General features: G+C 44.9%; 1 protein-coding gene across 1 annotated transcript in view; it reads right to left on the reverse strand.

Moving 5' to 3' along the window:
• KCNH3 (potassium voltage-gated channel subfamily H member 3) overlaps positions 1 to 17,833 on the reverse strand; it is a 379,713-nt gene extending 361,880 nt beyond the window's left edge. Inside the window, exon 1 of the mRNA XM_069230614.1 lies at positions 15,973 to 17,833. Coding sequence (XP_069086715.1) covers positions 15,973 to 16,048 — 76 coding nt within the window. The 5' untranslated portion in view covers positions 16,049 to 17,833. The remainder of the gene's footprint in view (positions 1 to 15,972) is intronic.
• Positions 17,834 to 19,682: the final 1,849 nt, after the last annotated feature.

Genomic DNA, 19,682 nt, shown 5'->3' on the forward strand with positions numbered 1-19,682 from the left:
AAATTGGTTCTAGCTCAAACGGATCAAAAGTTACTAAAAATGTGGTGATGTGTTCACATGCTGTGGAAGGCCTGGCGGGTAGATTAACTTGTCATCTTTCAGTTGCTTATTTCTGTATATTTGGTTCTTCAACTGCTGCTTATGAGGTGGCATATTTTCCAAGACACTATTAAAAGTACGAAGTAATAAAGCAATTCTATAATAAAAAATGTGCTGCATTATGCCTTACAATTTGCCTTTCCTTGCCTCATAATTTAGTCAGCTCTGCTGCATAATAGGGCGCCCCCATGCTGCATAATTCCAGTGGCCCTGATCAACCACTCTCTGACACTGAAATGGACTCCTGGTCACATAGCAAACCAATAAAGAATACTGCATCCTAGAAGCAATCAATAGCTTGGGCTGAATTACTACTGCATTGGAACCCAGATCTTACAGAGGCGAGAGAATGATGCAGGCCACCCATGCTCGCTTATGCCAAAAATCCCTTGGCAAAGTTTGTGGTACATCCGTGCAGCAGTTTTTGCTGCTGCGATGAGCAAAATGTCCTGTGGAAGCTAAGTAGAAAAACACATCTTTTTTGCCTTTCTCCCTTAACATTTTTCCCTACATGGTACTGCACGTAAATTGGCATGCCAAACCTAGGGTGCATTCATTAAGCAAGTGTAACATATACAACCACATTACATGTTATTCATTGTACATTTGATTTATTTTTTACATTTTTTAAATGCAGTAAATATCAGAGAGCTGCGTTTTTTCGAAGCAAGGATGTTTTTTTTATTGAAAACAGTGAGTGAAATACCTCACTGCATTCATTGGTGGTCAGTAGAAAAAGAAGCCAAAATGTTTAATCAAGTAGCTGAGAAGGCTGGGTTTTATTAACAAGTTTTGCTACATTGTAAACACACTCTGGGCTCTTTACGAGGTCCTGAGGGCAACTCCAAGGGGATCACTAACGCTGGGAGGCAGAACAATAAGGGATTACAAGTGGGACCCAGAGAGTTCCCTTAGAAATGAGGACTCGCCAGGGTTAGCATTAATACCAGTCTCAATTCATCCGGCAATTCCTCATTTTTTCTCAACATCTTGACTGGCTGACCCTCCATGTGAAGCACCCCAGGCCCAGTGATTTATCACGGGTCTTGAATTCTGATCCCGCTGTAGCGCTTGCTACTGCCCAAATTTGGATTAGCTGTGTGTGTGGGAGGAGGGGGAGGGGGGGGGGGGGTTGATAATGAGGCCCTCTTTAGAAGTGGGAGATGTTTCAAGCTGCTGTCGGCGAGGCATTAAGAGTGTTCAGGTGGTGTTTACCTCTCGTGAAGTGCCACGAGGCTGTCATTATCTAAATGCGCTGTCATGCTTAGATGGAAACTGGGCTGAAACTAGACCTATTGAATGAAAATCGTGTCTCCAATGATGTTGTCATGTCTGTGAAATAGCACATTTCTGTTACTGACAGGTTTTGAAAGTTTGGTATCACACTGTGTGTTTGTGATCACCAAGCGACTCAGAAAAATATTCGAAAAAAGATGACATTCGCTAAACTGCAGTTTAGAAAATGAGTAAATGTTCAGGCATGGAATTTAAGGACAAATGAGGTGAGCCAGGATAGCACTTAGAGAAGATTAAAATGGCTGTTTGCACGTGCTCAGATAAGAGATGGTTTTTGCTCAGAGCTATTAAGGCCTGGCGGCAGCAGTCAGTCTCAGTAACTCTTTCAGAAGCTGACTGCAGGGCAATCCCTCATACACACAGCAATGAAATGGATTACTCATGCTCTGGGCCTGATTAGGAGTTAAGCAGTGTATTCCAACCCCTGAGTTAACCCCGATGTACTCTGAATTACGAGTTGGCGGGCTTTTAACCCTCTGATAATTATCCGATGCGTTAGTAGCTCAACCTTCAGAAAAGCATGCGGTGCTTACCATATCATGCCGAATATTAAAATCTGCATATTATTCTTTAATAACTCATAATAGGTGTCATTATGCACCCGATAAATATCGTACCCAGTGGTATTGTCAGGTGCGATAAGTAGCACCCAAACTGGTAATCAAGCCCCCTGTCTCCAGGTGTTTCTTACGGCACAAGACCTCAGTGGATCACAGGAAGAGCCCTTCTCATAGGACTTCCATGGGACAGGCAGTCCATGCCAGCCAGAGCGCAGCACAACACCCCCTAGTACATACATGTATGAGTTTCATAAGGCACTACATGTCTCCTAGGCACTTCAAAGTGATGAAAGAAAATAAAAATGTGTCAATGAGCATTCTGAAAACATGAGCGGTAGAGGCCAGATGGATGCTTAGGATGAACCTACAGAAGAAACACCTTGGTCCTCACCATATCTCCAATCACTAACTGCATTTCCAGCTGTCTGGAGAGGTAAATCTTGCGAACACAGGGAACCCTTCCTTGGGGCGGCTGTGTGGAAGAACTGATCTCCTTCACCTAAGGACCTCAGAGGATTGCCAAAAAGTAGTAGAAAATGCCACAACTGTCGGTCAACTCTGTATTCTGTATTTAGAGACACTAGTGCCTCAATTTATGACTACAAGTCATCTTATTTTAGGTTGCCTCCCTCTCACTGTCCCTGCATCATATGCTCTTTTGACCATGCCATCTTAATTTCTGAGTGATCTATAGAAATAAAACCAAACCATTTTCAAATATTATGATGATGCATTCAATGGCCGTCCAGAACTGCAGAAGTTTGTCCTGATCCTCTTTTGTGTGGAGGAGGTTTTGGCCATTGCTCTTGTGTGTGTTGTTGGTGGCCTGTGTGTGAAGCAAGTTGGCATTGCTGCTGCTTGTGCTGTACCTGCTGTGTTAATGTCAACGCTTGCACTGCTACTACCCATCATATCTGCAGTGTGTATGTGGGAGGCTTGCACTTCTACTACCCATCATGTAAACTGTATGTGTGTGAAGCTTGCACTGCTACTGTCCATCATCTCTGTTGTGTGTGTGTGTGTATGTGTGTGTATGGGAACCTTGCCCTGCTACTGCTCATCATGTCTGCTGTGTGTGGGAAGCTTGCACTGCTAATACCCATCATATCTGCTGTGTGTATGTGGGAAGCTTGCACTGCTATTACCCATCATATAAGCTGTACGTGTGTGAAGCTTGCACTGCTACTGTCCATCATCTCTGTTGTGTGTGTGTGTGTGTGTGTGTGTGTATGGGAACCTTGCCCTGCTACTGCGCATCATGTCTGCTGTGTGTGGGAAGCTTGCACTGCTAATACCCATCATATCTGCTGTGTGTATGTGGGAAGCTTGCACTGATACTACCCATCAGATAAGCTGTATGTGTATGAAGCTTGCACTGCTACTGTCCATCATCTCTGTTGTGTGTGTGTGTGTATGGGAACCTTGCTCTGCTACTGCTCATCATGTCTGCTGTGTGTGGGAAGCTTGCACTGCTAATACCCATCATATCTGCTGTTTGTATGTGGGAAGCTTGCACTGCTACTACCCATCATATAAGCTGTATGTGTATGAAGCTTGCACTTCTACTGTTCTTCATGTCTGCTGTGCGTAAGTGTTTGGTGGGGGGGAGGTTACACTGCTACTGCCCATCATACTTGCTGTGGGTGTCAGGCTTGTACTGCTACTGCCCATCATGTCTGCTATGTGTGTGTGTATGGGAAGCTTGCACTGCTACTGCCCATCATATTGGCTGTGTGTGTGTATGGGAACCTTGCACTGCTACTGCTTATCGTGTCTGCTCTGTGTGGGGGGGGGTCGGGGGGACGGCTTGCACTACTGTTAGTGATTCTGGAACAATTTTCAGAGTGAGGGTGCGGCCATTAATGTTATAACACTGAAGTCATAGGGATTGTGAAAACTTCAAGCATCACACCAAAATAAACCAGTGTAGCAAATGTGCCACATCCATTCAGCAGGAGACTGGTTGGGGAGTGGTATATAGCTGGGGGTGCACTTTGGAGCACTGGTGTGGTAGTACACTGTCATTTACAGGGAAAACATTTTCCAGGGAAATAACCACTAAATGTGCATAGATATGCAGTTTTACTGGTAAAATTATATAGCCCAAAAACGATAATGTGTGGGAATTGGGTTTGAGCGAATATTTATCATTTGCACATCACCAAGTGAAGTGCCTTGATTTATTTTGGTCCTACTAAAATCTCTGTTTCTATCACATTTCAGTATTGCCAACAATGTGCTTTATGTTTGCTTTTCCATGTTGCTGATATAATTTGAAATATGTGTATAGTTCATTTAGCAGTATTTAAATGTTATGTGTTAAAACAACTGAAATCCTACAGCCTTTCCTTTGACCTACCTCCTGTACGGCAGCAGGATTGTCACCTAAATCACTTTTACAAAATCCTCTCACTTTGCAGTTAGAGAGATAAAAGTACACACCGTTTTCGAATAAACAGCAATTTGTCAGAGGGCATAGCCTGACATTTGACCTTTTGTCTTTGACCAGGCAGTAAATGTGACATAATAAACACAAAGTTGAAAGACATCTTTATTGCTCATTCATCCTGCATGACTTATTATGGGTGTGCTGCAGCACCCCGCCTCACCCACACTTCCAGTGCCTATGACGGCTGCTGCCTATCACATCTGATGTGTGTATGTGGGAAGCTTCCACTGCTGCTGCCTGTGATGTACATACTATGTATATCTCTATAATCTATATCTATCTATCTATATATATATATATATCAACACTTCGTTTGGCAATTCCCTCTCTGCACCTGAACGCCAATGGTGCTGGAATGGGACGCGCGCCACTGCGTCTTACATAAAACACGATACCTTAAAAATCATTAAGGCAACCAGCACTCCGCGATTGGCAACCCAAAGGTTTATTTGCACAAAACAGGAACGCGTTTCGGCGTGACCGCCTTTATCAACCTGCGGGCCGCCATTTTGGCCCCCTTTACATACCCTATATGTTTGGCTATACTTAGTTCACTTAAAGCAACACCATGCATTGAAATCTAATGTGGAACTCTAATTCCGAATACAACATAAATAAATAGATGCATGATTCCATAAATCTCCGAACCACATTGTATACATACCTTATAAGAAATTAACAATATCTGAATGGAATATTAATCATCAATTGAAACTGGGTGAAAAAATCATACAGAAATTTACAAAATTTCAAATCTTGACTCTTAAATTTTAAATTATTTGAAAAAATTATATGTGACCATGAGTATTATATAGTTCATACTGAAACATCTAAAGGATCTATCTCAACATCATTAAAGTATGGCAAACCAGACGGTGCTACCATAGTCAAGTATCCATGAAAGGGGAAACATAATGTTAAAGTGTGTTAAATAATTCTGAGTTTTTCCCATCACCAAATACAAACAACTATTAAATAATAAAAATGAAAATACAAATGAAAGTAAAAATTAAAATAAACATCTTAGCTCAAATGCATATATAACTCTTCACTTGAATTTAACCCCATTGGTTCTCTTGAATCTAAGGCCAATATGTATCTGGATTCTAATTTTCTCAAATGTTTCTCCCTGTCACCTCCACGTATGTCCTTTTTTATCCCATCAATTACACTGTATTTAACCTCTTCTACACGTCCACCATGGAACTCGTGCATGTGACGGGCAACCGGGTAAGTCTCATCTTTGTTGGCTATTGCCCTGATATGTTGTAAAATCCTTTTATGTACTTGAAGTTTGGTACTTCCTACGTATAACTTTGGACAACTGCATTTCAAAATGTAGATTACATATTCACTCTTGCAGTCATATCTGCCTTTGATGGTGTGTATTGTTCTATGCGCTTGCCTAATATACATATATAAGAGCTTTCACTGCTGTCGCTTGTTCTTTACTTGCTGTGTGAATGTGAATGCTTGCACTGCTACTGGCTGCACTCTAACTGCTCTGTAGAGTAAAGGCTTGCACTGCTGTTGCTTGTTCTCTACCTGCTCTGTAGATGTGAAGGTTTGCAGTGCTGCTGCCTGTGCTGTGACTGCTCGGTAGATGTGAAGGTTTGCAATGCTGCTGCCTGTGCTGTGACTGCTCGGTAGATGTGAAAGCTTGCACCATTGCAGCCTGCACTGTGACTGCTCTGTAGATGTGAAGGCTTGCAATGCTGCTGCCTGTGCTTTGACTGCTCTGTGGATGTAAAGGCTTGCGCCACTGCTGCCTGCTCTGTGACTGCTCTGTAGAGGTGAAGGCTTGCAATCCTGTGCCTGTGCCTTGACTGCTCTGTGGATGTGGAGGCTTGAACCATTGCTGCCTGTGCTGTGACTGCTCTGTAGATGTGAAGGCTTGCACCATTGCTGCCTGTACTGTGACTGCTCTGTAGATGTGAAGGCTTGCACCATTGTTGCCTGCACTGTGACTGCTCTGTAGATGTTGATTCTTGCACTGCTGCCTGCGCCGTGCCTGCTCTGTAGATGTGAAGGCTTGCACAATTGCTGCCTGCTCTGTGACTGCTCTGTAGATGTGAAGGCTCGCACTGCTGTTCTTGTGCTGCTCTTCCTATCAATATATGGAAGTTTACACTTCTGCTGCCTGTGCTGGACTTTCAAGTGATAACTTGCAGTGCTGCTACCGCACTGAGCATATTATCTATGTGGTAGAAGAAGCATGGTTGTGCTTGTATTATACCTCCTGGGAGGTAGTTTAGGGTGCATGTGCTGCCCAGAAATAGGGAGAGAGGTCAGAAATGTGCCTTGCTGCAGTCTGTGCTGCACCTGTTGTATCTGTGAAGGAGGCTTGACCTGATGCTGCCTGTCCCTAGCGTGTAATGTGAGGATCCTTACATTGCTGCTTCCCGTGCTGCATGTTGTATGCTGGGGGGATTGCCTGTGTCCCTCTGTGTGCTGTTTCTGTTCTCTGTATGAGTGAATCTTGCACTTCCGGTGCCTGTTGCACTATTGCTGAGAGTGCAGTGTGTGTGAGGGAAACATGTACTGCTGCTGCCTATGCTGCATTTATGCTGCAAATACATACACAGTTGCTGCTGCCTGTGCTGCATTTGTGCTGCTTATGCATAGACAGTTACTGCTGCCTAAGCTGCATCTGTGCTGCACATGAATACACGGTTGCTGCTGCTTTTGTGCTGTATTTGTGCTGCACATACATGGGTGGTTGCTGCTGCCTATGCTGTACTTGTGCTGCACAATCATACATGGTTGCTGCTGCCTATGCTGTATTTGTGCTGCACATACATATACGGTTGCTGCTGCCTGTGCTGCATTTATGCTGCTCATGCATACATGGTTGCCTCTGCCTATACTGTATTTGTGCTGCTTATGCATACACGGTTACTGCTGCCTATGCTGCATTTGTGTTGCACATACATGCGTGGTTCCTGCTGCCTGTGCTGTATTTGTGCTGCACATTGTTAACCTAGAGGGGAAGCCCTGTAACTCCACTGTATCTGGGCTGAAACACGGTTGAAAATTAAGTATACAGGCGAGATAGATATATCTCAAGATATAAATCTCAAATGAGAAAACAAATTACTCACTTGGAGACACTTATTGTCTATTTTATTTTCAAAACTATTACTCTGTTCTTTCGTAGCTTTTCCCCACCACCAATCAAAAAATGTGTTTATATCTTTGACATGAACAATAAGGAAACAAACAAATGATCCACATATACAACATGCAACACAAATTGTCACAAAATTCCAACAATCAAAAATCAAAAAAGAAGAAAACAGAAAAACAAAGTTATTATGCACTGGAGTCTTTTTTTCTATACAAGCTGCTGCTCGTTTCTGGCTAGAAGTCTGCTGTAATGGAGGTAATGTCGTTGGGTATCGTTTTTGTAGGTTAATGTTGGTCCTATATGCCTTTGATAAAGTCCATTTCTTTTCTAGTCATTGGTTTATAAATTCCAAAAACATTCCTCAGAAGTCTGTATTGTCAACGCGTTTTGGCCTGTAAGGATTATCTGGCCTCTTCAGGACGTAACACTCAGTGCTTTATTTTTTTGGAATATCCAAGGATATTTATTTGTGTATATATTTTCATTGCTTAAGGGCAATTCAATATGTCGTGGCAAAAGGTCATTTGGAGACGGGCTGCCTTATGTGTTCTCACTTATTTAAAGGGCAATTAATATGTAAAATTATGAAGGCTTGCCATCTCCTGTGATTCCGCTCGGGCGTGCCGTAGTGTTTTCCGCGTGTCTCCGTATGCCCGTCTCCAAAAAATAAGGCACTGAGTGTTACGTCCTAAAGAGGCCAGATAATCCTTACAGGCCGAAACGCGTCGACAATACAGACTTCGGAGGAATGTTTTTGGAATTTATAAACCAATGCCTAGAAAAGAAATGGACGGTATCAAAGGCATATAGGACGAACATTAACCTAAAAAAACTATACCGAACGACATTACCTCCATTACAGCAGACTGCTAGCCAGAAAAGCGCAGCAGCTTGTATAGAAAAAAAGACTCCAGTGCAAAAAAACTTTGTTTTTCTGTTTTCTTCTTTTTTGATTTTTGATTGTTGGAATTTTGTGAGAATTTGGGTTGCATGTTGTATATGTGGATAATTTGTTTGTTTCCTTATTGTTCATGTCAAAGATATAAACACATTTTTTGATCGGTGGAGGGGAAAAGCTACTAAAGAACAGAGTAATAGTTTTGAAAATAAAATAGACAATAAGTGTCTCCAAGTGAGTAATTTGTTTTCTCATTTGAGATTTATATCATGAGATATATCTATCTCGCCTGTATACTTAATTTTCAACTGTATTTGTGGTGCACATGCATACATGGTTGCTACTGCCTGTGCTGTGTTTGTGATGCACAGGCATACACTGATGCTGCTGCCTGTGTTGCATTTGTGATGCACATGCATACACTGTTTCTGCTGCCTGTGCTGCATTAGTGTTGCACATACATACATGGTTCCTGCCTGTGCTGTATTTGTGCTTCACATGCATACGTGGTTGCTGCTGCCTGTACTGCATTTGTGCTGCTTATGCATACATGGTTGCTGCTGCCTGTGCTGTATTTGTGCTGCACATGCATACACTTTTGCTGCTGCCTATGCTGCATTTGTGCTGCACATGCATACATGGTTGCTGCTTCCTGTACTGCATTTGTGCTGCTTATGCCTACATGGTTGCTGCTGCCTATGCTGCATTTGTGTTGCACATACATATGCGGTTGCTGCTTCCTATGTTGCATGCATGCCGTCCATACATACATGGTTGCTGCTGCCTATGCTGCATTTGGGCTGCTTAAGCATACATGGTTGCTGCACATGGTTGCTGCTGCCTCTGCTGCATTTGTGCTGTACATACATACATGGTTGCTGCTGCCTGTGCTGCATTTATGCTGCACATACATACACAGTTGCTGCTGCCTATGCTGCGTTTGTACTGTACACACATACACGGTTGCTGCTGCCTATGCTGTATATGTGGTGCACATTCATACACTGCTGCACATACATGCACAGCTGCTGCTGCCTATGCTGCATTTGTACTGTACATACATACACGGTTGCTGCTGCCTATGCTGTATATGTGGTGCACATTCATACACTGGTGCACATACATACACGGCTGCTGCTGCCCATGCTGCATTTCTGCTGTACATGCATACATGGTTGCTGCCCCCTGTACTGCATTTGTGCTGCTTATGCATACATGGTTGCTGCTGCCTATGCTGCATTTGTGTTGCACATACATATACGGTTACTGCTGCCTATGTTGCATGCATGCTGTCCATACATACATGGTTGCTGCTGCCTATGCTGCATTTGTACTGTACATACATACACGGTTGCTGCTGCCTATGCTGTATATGTGGTGCACATTCATACACTGCTGCACATACATACACAGCTCCTGCTGCCTACGCTGTCTTTGTGCTGCAAATACATACACTGTTGTTGCTCCCTGTGCTGCATTTATTCTGCACATACATACACAGTAGCTGCTGCCTATGCTGCATTTGTACTTTACATTCATACATGGTTGCTGATGCCGATGCTGTATATGTGGTGCACATTCATACACTGCTGCACATAAATACATGGTTGCTGCTGCCTATGCTGCATTTGTGCTGTACATACATACACAGTTGCTGCTGCCTGTGCTACATTAGTGCTGCACATACATACACAATTGTTGCTCCTTATGCTGCATTTGTGCTGCACATGCATACACGATTGCTGCTGCCTATGCTGCACTTGTGCTGCTCATGCAGCATAGGTAGCAGCAACTATGTATGCATGTGCAGCACAAATGCAGCATAGGCAGCAACAATCATGTATGTATGTGCAGCACAAATGCAGGTTAGGAAGCAACAATTGTGTCTGTGTGTGCAGCACAAATGCAGTATAGGCAACAGCAACTGTGTCTGCATTTATGCTGGACATGCATACACGTTTGCTGCTTCTTATGTTGTATTTGTGCTGCACATACATACACGGTTACTGCTGCCTATACTGCATTTGTGCTGCACATACATTCACGGCTGCTACTTTTGCTGTATTTATTCTGTATGCATGTGTGTTATTGAAGTTTGCACTGCCGCCATCACCAATATAATATTTGTGTGCTATGTTCTGGAACACTGCACAATTATTTTCTGTGTTGTGCATGCTGTTTGTATGTGAGGGAAGCCAACACTGCTCTTGTTTGGTGTGTGAGGGAAGGTAGGTGGATGTGCTGCGCCTATTTTCCATGTGAGACAAGCTTGTGGTAGTGCTGTTTAGGCTGTGACTATTCTGTGTGTGAAGCTTGCACTGCTGCTACCTGTAGTGTCCTTGTTCCCTGTGCAAGGGACACATACACTGTTGTTGCTTCTGCTATACCAGTTCTCAGTCCTTAATAGGAGCCAGCTCTTTCATGACCTCCAAAGGGCCCTTCTGTTCTATTCCATTCTATTCATCAGTTTTGTGAAGCGCATGACTACCCGACATCAGGCTTCTCAGCGCTATCAGTCTGGTTGGAGTGAGGGAATTAAAAGATTGAAATAACTAAAATGAATCTGGGGAAAAGAAAAGACTTCAACTTCTTTCTGAAACTCATAAAATTGTCAGTGGTTCTTGGGCTAATTGGCAAGGAGTTCCAAAACGTAGGTGCAAGCTATGTAAAAGACCGACTTCCACTCCTTGCTCCCTTGATTTTAGGAAAAACAAGAAGTTAAAGATTTTTTGACCTAAGGTCCCTAGTGGGACGATAAGAGGTGGCCAGTTGACAAAGAACATGCAAACCTGTGCTGTATTTTGCCTGATGTATGATGCATAATGCCTTAAAATAAACTCTGCAGCTAATGGGCTGCCAATGAAGAGTTTTGAGCGATGCACCTGCTGACTGTGTTTTTTGGATACCTAACAGTATTTAGGCAGCAGCGTTCTGAATGATTTGAAGTTTTTTTTATCACTGACATTGGCCTGCCCATGTAAAGTGACTTGCTGTAATCAAGGTGAGAAAGAATCAGTCCTTGAATCACGATTCTTCGTGACTCCACCGGGAGCCATTTCAGAATCTTTCTCAGGGCCTTCAGGAGGCCGAAGCAACTGCCAGCCACCTTCTTTACCTTAGAGGCCATGGTTACCTGTTTATCCAGTATAATTCCTAAGCTCTTTACTTCCAATTTGGGGGATGGACGTTCTCCTAGGGGAGGGGACCAGATAATCCGATCCCAAAGCATTGGATTGTTACCTAGAACCAAGACCTCAGTTATCTCACCATTTAGCTTCAGGCAACTAGCTGCCATCCATTCAGACACTTTCTGTAGGCAGCTACTAAATCTCAGACAAGTAGAGTCCATATCTGGTGAGAAGATGACAATCAGCTGGGTATCATTTGCATAAGATACCATCTTACAACCAAAAGAGAATATGATATCGGATAGAGGGCGGACATATTAATTTAAAAGTGTAGGGCTCAGGGGAGATCCTTGCAGTACTCCACAATCCAGATGATGGCTAGTCGAAAGGAAAGACTCTATCTTATTGGAGCAGGGTCAAGCGGTGTGCCTGATTTAACTGAGTTTGCCACAGCAGTAACACCCACCTTGGTCAATTGCGGAAATATGGAGAGTACAGTGTTAATATTATTGGTTAGAGGTCTGTGGTCTATGTTGTCCTTATAGTCTGTTGAACCCGATAGGGCAGCATAAACGTTCCTTGCTTTTCCAAGAATGTGGTTCACAAGTGATTCACACCGCTTGGTTGATAAAGTGAGTCTAGTTTCTGGTGTATCATACTTTAAAAAGGAATTTACTATATTGTAAATCTCTGTTGAAGAATTTACGGATTGCTTGATCCTCTCTGCAAGATCCTTCTCCTCTACATTCCTGGTACAGTGATCATTCCCTTCTTGTTAACCTTTCCATTACATGGCGGCTGCTCCCTTGCCCAGTGGGCCCCTCTTTTATACTGGTGTACTGACTTGTTCTATGGCCCATTACTTTCTGGTAACTCCCTCATTTACAGAGAGCCTTCTCTCCAGCCCCATGTGGCTCATTTCCTTCAGTTACCCTTAAAACGTCATCATGGCCCTTTGCTCAGCAGGTGGCCCCGCACTCACTAAATCAACCATTACTTCTCAAGTGGTGCCTCACTCATGACCTACTAATCACAATGGGCCCTTCAGACATCAGTTGCATCTTACTCTCCTCATGGTCCCCCGTGGCTTGCACTTGCCAGGTGTCTCCTGTGCTCATCCTGTTTTCTCCCTTTGGCTCATCCAATCTGCATGCGGACTCTTTCTCCTCATTTTACCATATCACTTTTTCCTTATCCTCTCACTCATGGAGTGGGTGTGGCTGACCTGCCCTTGCCTGGTTCCCTTCACTTAGTCCATGTCCCAGTGTTCTTGTAGGCTCATAGGTAACAGGCATTGGCAAAGCCAATAGGCCTCGCCTAAGCACAGGCTGTTGGCTTTGCCAATGTGTTTTAGCCATGTTGTTCACCAGCGTGGTTGCTTGTTCAGCATGACTAAAAGTTAGTGGTGTAGAGGAGAGCGGCATGGAGTGTTGTAGAGTGAAATGGAAAAGAGTGGAGCAGAGTGCTGTAGAGTGGAGTGGCAGAGAGTGTCGTGTTTTGGAGTGGCATAGTGTGGAGTCGCAAAGAGGGGTATACACTGGAGTGGCATAGAGTATAGTAGACTGGTATAGAGTGTTGAAGTGTTGCAGAGTATGGTGGCGTAGAGTGCAGTGGCATTGAATGCAGTAGCATTGAATTCAGCAGCGAACAATGCAGCTTTGCAGAATGCAGTGGTTTAGACAAGAATGGTACATAGTAGAGTGCAGGAGTGCAGAGCAGATTGGCACAGAGTAGAGTGTACAGAGTGGAGTGGCACAGAGTAAGTAGAGTGGCTCAGATTAGAGTGGTGCTGAGTACAGTGGTGCAGACTAGAGTGCAATAGAGCATAGTGGTATAAAGTGCAGTGGCATAGAGTAGAGTGGCATTGAGTGGTGGAGAGTGGAGTGGCATAGAGTTGAGTGATGCAGAGGGCAGTGGCACAGAGTAGACTGGAGTAGCAGAGAGTGCAGTGGGGTAGAGTGCAGAGTAAAAGTGAGTGGCATAAAGTACAGTGGCATAGAGTGGTGCAGAGTAGAGTAGCATAATTAATGGAGAATGGAGTATGGTGCAGTGGCATAGAGTGCAGTGGCATACAGGGGAGTAGGGCAGAGTGGAGTAGTGCAGAGTAGAGTGCATAGAGTTCCGTGGTGGAGAGTGCAGTGTTGTGGAGTAGAGTGTCAGAGTGCAGTGGAGTAGAGTGGCATAGAAAGCAGTGGCATAGAGTACAGTGATGCAGATAGAGTGCTGTGGCATAGAGTGCAGTGCCAGAGCATGCAGTTGTGTAGAGTGCGTTAGTGTAGAGTGCAGTTGTTAAGAGCAGAGTGGCATAGAGTGGAGTGGTGCAGAGTGTAGTATGGTGACGTAGAGTGTAGTGGCATTGAACAGATTGTTCCACAGTAGAGTGAAGTGATGTAGAGTGGAGTGGTACAGGGTAGAGTGTAGTTGCATTGAGTGTCGTAAAGTGTAATGGCATCAGTAAAGTGGTGTACAGAGCAGTGGCATAGAGTGCAGAGGGGCAGAGTAGATTAGAATGCCATACAGTGGATTTGCATTGAGTGCTGGGGCATAGAGTCTAGTGTTACAGAGTAAAATGCACTGGTGTAGAGTGTCTTGGCATAGAGTGCAGTGGCGTAGAGTGCAGTGTTGTAGAGTGGTGTAGAGTACAATGGCGGAGAGTGGAGTTGTGCAGAGTCGATTAGTGTGGCCTAGACTGGAGTGGTATAGAGTGCAGTGGTGAAGAGTACAATTGTGTAAAGTAGTATGGCGAAGAGTGCATTGGCAGAGAGTAGAGTGGTACTGGGTAGAGTAGAGAGGTGTAGCATGCAGTGGCGTAGAGTGGAGTGATGCAGAGTGCGTGGAGTGGCCTTGAGTGGTGTGGTAGCACACTACGATTATAGACAATACATTTTCAACTGAAATGGCCATTACAAATGCACAGACATTACAATTTTACTAATAAAACTATACGGTGGATAGATGAACATGTGTGGAAATTGCATCACCTAGTTTAACGATTTCTTTTGATCATATTAAAGCATTTGTTTACAACACACTTCAGAAATAACAAAAAATTTGCTTCATTTGTGTTCCTAAATCTGATATTCTGAAATACTTACACAGTTCATTTAAATGTCGTTGTGTGCTAGAAATAATTGCTTTCCTACACCCAGTATCCAACAAGATAAATCCTCTCACTTTGAAGTCAGAGAAAGAAAAGTAAACAAACACCCTAAAGACAGTGCCTGATATTTGACCTCAGTCTTTGAATGCACAGCAAATGTGACGAGATAAGAACAAGATTTACAGGCCTGTTTACAGAAAGGGAGCACTCTGAAAGATACGGTAAATAAGGTTTTTGGCAAGGGAAGGTAGGAACTCAAGATGGGCAGCCTAAAACAAATAAAGACAGCAAATGAAAAGCAAGAAAATATGAGTTGCAAACCACAAAGCCAATGGCAAGCAGCGGGCAGAATACATCCCCAGAGAAGCTTTCTGAATGTCTCCAAGATCTCTTTAGCAAACCAGACAGCAGCGGTGTCTGGTAGGGTGCGGCCTAAAAAGGAGAGACACTGAATCGAGCAGCTCTGTGTAAGTGAAGAAAGCTGTAGTTTACATTCTGAAATATTCTTGGGCGGTCTGGGATATTGCAATTACTTTCCTATAGTGCTTACCAATGCTTAATTTGTAAATAAAAAGGTGCTGGTGCCCAAAGCCCTTCTCTTAAACATGCGGCTGCTGCAATTAAATGTGCGAACACGGAATACTGAGGCAGAGTAATCCTGAAGCCATCTCGGGCTTCTTCAATCCATTTAGAGCCACTCCCTGCCCCTTCAGTTCACTCTTGCAGCTTTCTGCTTTTCTCTCATTGTGACGTTTTTTCGTTTTTCTCTTCCTCTGTCTTTCCCAAACGTGTCTTTTGCTCGCAGCAAATGCTTGAGGCAGAAGACTAAGCGCCGGCCCTCAAAAATAAGTGCCGGTGCTCAGCACTGGAAACAACAAGCACAAATTAAGCACTGGTGCTTACTATTCCTGATGAGACATTGAAGCACTTTACAGTGATATGATAGGAAAGCTGCTGTCCCTCTAGACCTATGAGGTTCTCTGGGACACCTGTACCAACAGAGAGATTTGGAGGGTGTAGTGAACAGATTATGAAAGGGCAATAGTCCCTTGAAACTCAGTGCTTCCCCAATTGCCTATAGTGTTTCGTAGACTAAGACGGGGCTCTTCAGGGGTACAGAGTTAGGATTAATATTCATTACTGGCTGGATGTGTTCTGATGGATGAGCTCTTAGTGAGCTTGTGTCCTTTCAACGCTTGTAAGACCTGTTGAGGGATTTGTGGGGAGTGAAGTTGGGGCCTTCATGCAGGGGTGGGATTGGTATGCAGGAGTGTGCAATGAAATATGTAGAAAGTATGAGAAACTGTTTACTCACGTGTCCCATCAAACCTGGTTGCGATGGTGTCCAGGAAGGTGTTCTGAGGAGCAAGCAGTCCCCTCATCACAGGCATTTTAAGGGCCCTCCAACTTGGTCTCCATCCTCCTGATAACGTAAGAGGTGAGGAGCATCTGACAGCCCCTTCCTACACTCAGGCTTGAACATGTATGGGTCCTCCCATGAGGTCTCCTGATCACTGCCTTCACTTTCTCCTCTTGGTTCCCTTCAGTTTGCTGTCACTTCTGTCTGTATCAATGGGCAATCTAATCTGGTTATTTGCAAATGAATGGGCAATCTTTTTATCGTATTTTTGTTTCCAGGTTGATGATTGATCTCTATGTCCCACTTTTATTCACTGGTTAATGGCCAATATCACTGTCCTGCTATCAAGTTATCTCATCCCATCCTTATTCACTGGTTGACGGCCAAGCTCTTTCTTCTGTTCTTAGTCCTATCGTTAACCATCAGTTTCCCATCTTCTTTTTCATCATTAGTTGAAAAACAAGCTCTTCATCCCCTACTTTTTTCACTGGTTGACGACAAAGCTCACCGTCCAATTATTTTTCACTGGTTGAGGGCCTGTGTCTTTGTCCAATCATATTCCGGGATTACCGAGCAAGGTCATTGTTAAATTCATTTACATTATTTACTGGTTCGTGATCAGTTTCTCCTCTCCGTTTCTATTTACTGTTTAGGGCAGTCTCTTTGTCCATTTATTATACATTGGTTGATAACCAGCCTCTTTGTCCTATTCTTTTCAACTCGTTGACGTCCAGGTGCTTTGCTCTGTCCTTGTTCACTGGTTGGTGATCGCCCTCCCAGGTCCCGTTGCTTTTTACTCCTTAACCATCAGTGCCTTTGTCTTGTCACTATCCACTGGTAATGCCAGGCCCTGGTTCCAGTTCTTATTTACTAGTTGAAGACTGGCGTCTTTGTCCATGTGACGGATAATCTCTTTGTCCTGTTCCACCCCGCTGAGGGCCCGTCTCTTTGTCCCGCGCTCACTCTCTCTCTGTCGCAGGCCTCTCCTGCATCACTGCGCTTAGTATGTCGCTGCCAGCTGGTGCCTTTGTTTCCTCACAGGGTCCTGGGTGTCATCTCTGGTGAAGTGCCTGGAGCCCGGCTTCGATGCCCGATGGAGTTCGAAAGATCCCACTTCTTTCTGCCCCTCTGAACAGAGGGTGGCCCAGAGTTGCCCCAAATATCCTAGAGTCGGCGCCCATCGACTATCGGAGGCGTGTGAGGAGAATTCATCTCGGAGGCACCCGACAGCCCCTCCGACAAAGTAGAACCTTATCAATCGCGTGTGCCGGACACTCCCGAGACACGCCTGCCTCCTTGCCTCGACCTACCACCCCTCCAGGGAGTGTTCGCTCAGCCACCACACGTGCCAGGAGTATTAAAGTTTTGCTGCCCTCTCCACAGATGCTGTTTTCACGAGGACTGTCTGAGCTGACAGGCTCCCACACCCGTGCCGACAGCTTCCTGCCCCTTCCTCCTCGTCCCGCTCGGAGTGCGTCGTCTCGGGCGCTGTGTAGGGCCCTCCACCAGCTCCGATGTACAACTTTCATTGGTTTGACTGGCACATGCTGGCGTTTGGAGACTTCAGGGACATGGTCATGCGAACACAGTCTTTATCTCTCAGCTTGGAAGTTGTTCTGCGTGAGCTTTCCACGATATTTGCTTTGGAGATTCACCTTTTGTTGGCCCGGGATGCTTGCTCGGCTTTCCAAAAGTGTAGGGGTGTGGTGGGATCAAGTCCGTGGCACGCTGCTCGCAGAGAGCTTTCAACGACTCTTCTGGAATAAAAGCGTCGGTTTGTTGGACGCTTCTCCTCCCCGGCTCGGCTGCAGTCTTCCTTGTCAGGCACAGCATCTCTCGCTTGGGGTTACCATGGCGACGGCACCACGCCCTGCATCCTCCTGAAAGGACCGGGCCCTGGGGGGATGGAACGAGGCAGCTAAGCAGGTGCTGGCCCACTCCGCTTCTGGGATGTTCTCAGTCCCGCTACCTCCCGCACCTGCTCTGGCTCGCAGCCCGTATTGCCACAACTCGGTTGCTAGCTACCCCCAGGACCACTTTAAATTTCAACGCAATGGGACTGCCCAGGCGAGAGCAAAGCTTGAACTATATGCATAGCAAGCATGACAATAAACAGCTGGACGGGGATGGGCAAGACACAGGGGAACAGTTGTACTGACATGCCAAAAATACATCTGGAGACCATATACGAGCCCTGTGTAAACAGAAGTTCCGAGAAGCGATAGGATGTTGTAGACCTTACCCTCCAGAACTTTGAAAACATCAGAAATGGTACCCAGGCCATCCCGAGCTTGGCATGTCTTACCCTTCTCGCCGAAATAAAAAAAACTCCACAGTGAAAGACAATTTCCATGCACCCTGCCCCGCCCTCATGTGCCAAGCTGTGCAATGCGCCCTTCCCTTCAGCGTCTCGCACTATAGACTGATGGGAGGGGCCCTGTGAAGTGATGAATGCAGTAAAGCTGCACTGTCTGGTGGCATCACTATGGCACACAGGCATTCTTGGCAGGGGCAGACGGCCAGGTCAACCAGCTGCCCTTGCAACACTGAGCGCTCTGCCGTCTCCAGCTCTCCACCACAACACCTTTCCTCATGACCCCTCCCCGGTGCTAGAATCCCTTCTAAAGGATGCTCAAATCCTCAGCTGTTTTTATACCCCTCTTCCCGTCAGATCCCCTGCTCTCATACTCCTTCCTCTCGTCTCTTTACACCCCTTACATATTTAAAAGTCACCATCATATTTTCTCCCCACCCCATAATCTTTTTGTGCCAAGACTGCTGTCAAGTGTCTCCCTCTTCGTTCCTCTGCCTGCTTTTCTCTGAGGTATTTACATTTCAATCACACCCCTCGTCTACTGTGTAAACAGAACTGATATATTTAAACGTCTCCCACACACCTCTCTATCCTCCGTTGTACTTATATCATCAACGTGTTTGAATGTCTCGCTTATACCCACTTCACTTCCATATACTCAGTGCTTAATTTGCCCTCCTCTTAAACACGGAGCTGCTGCAATTAAATGTGCGAACATAGAATACAGAGGTAGCTAAACCTGAAGCCACCTCGAGCCTCTTCAACCCATTTACAGACACTCCCTGCCCCTTCAGCTCACCCTTGCAGCTTCCCGCATTTCCCCTTTCTGACTCCTTTTCGTTTTTCTCTTCCTCCGTCATTCCCATATGTGTCTTTTGCTCGCAGCAAATGCTTGAGGCAGAAAGGTAAGTGCCGGTGCTCCGCACCGGAAACAACAAGCACAAATTAAGCACTGCCTAAACTGTGTATACATCTCTTAGATATTTAAAGGCCTCTTTCATATATGTCTTCTATTTCCTCTGCTCTCTTTACACGCGTTACTTTTTCAAATGTCACCATTTGATTTATAGCAATGGTGCAGCTAAGTGTTTCCCTCATGCCTTCCTCCTCATCCCTCTGCTCGTCATCCCCTTGAGGTGTTTATATTTCAATCACACCCCTCTCGTGTGCTGTGTAAATAGAAAATAAATACTTAAAGGTGTCCGACGTCTCACCTGTCCCATCTCCATGGTACTTACATCTAAAGGTGTTCAAGTGCCTTTCTCACAGCCACTCTCTTTTCTTTACAGAAATTACACCCCGAGATTTTTGTAAACACCTCACCTGCCTCCTCTATCCTATATTGTATTTG

This window comes from Pleurodeles waltl, chromosome 4_2 (assembly GCF_031143425.1).
Source record: "Pleurodeles waltl isolate 20211129_DDA chromosome 4_2, aPleWal1.hap1.20221129, whole genome shotgun sequence".
Taxonomy (NCBI): Eukaryota; Metazoa; Chordata; class Amphibia; order Caudata; family Salamandridae; genus Pleurodeles; species Pleurodeles waltl.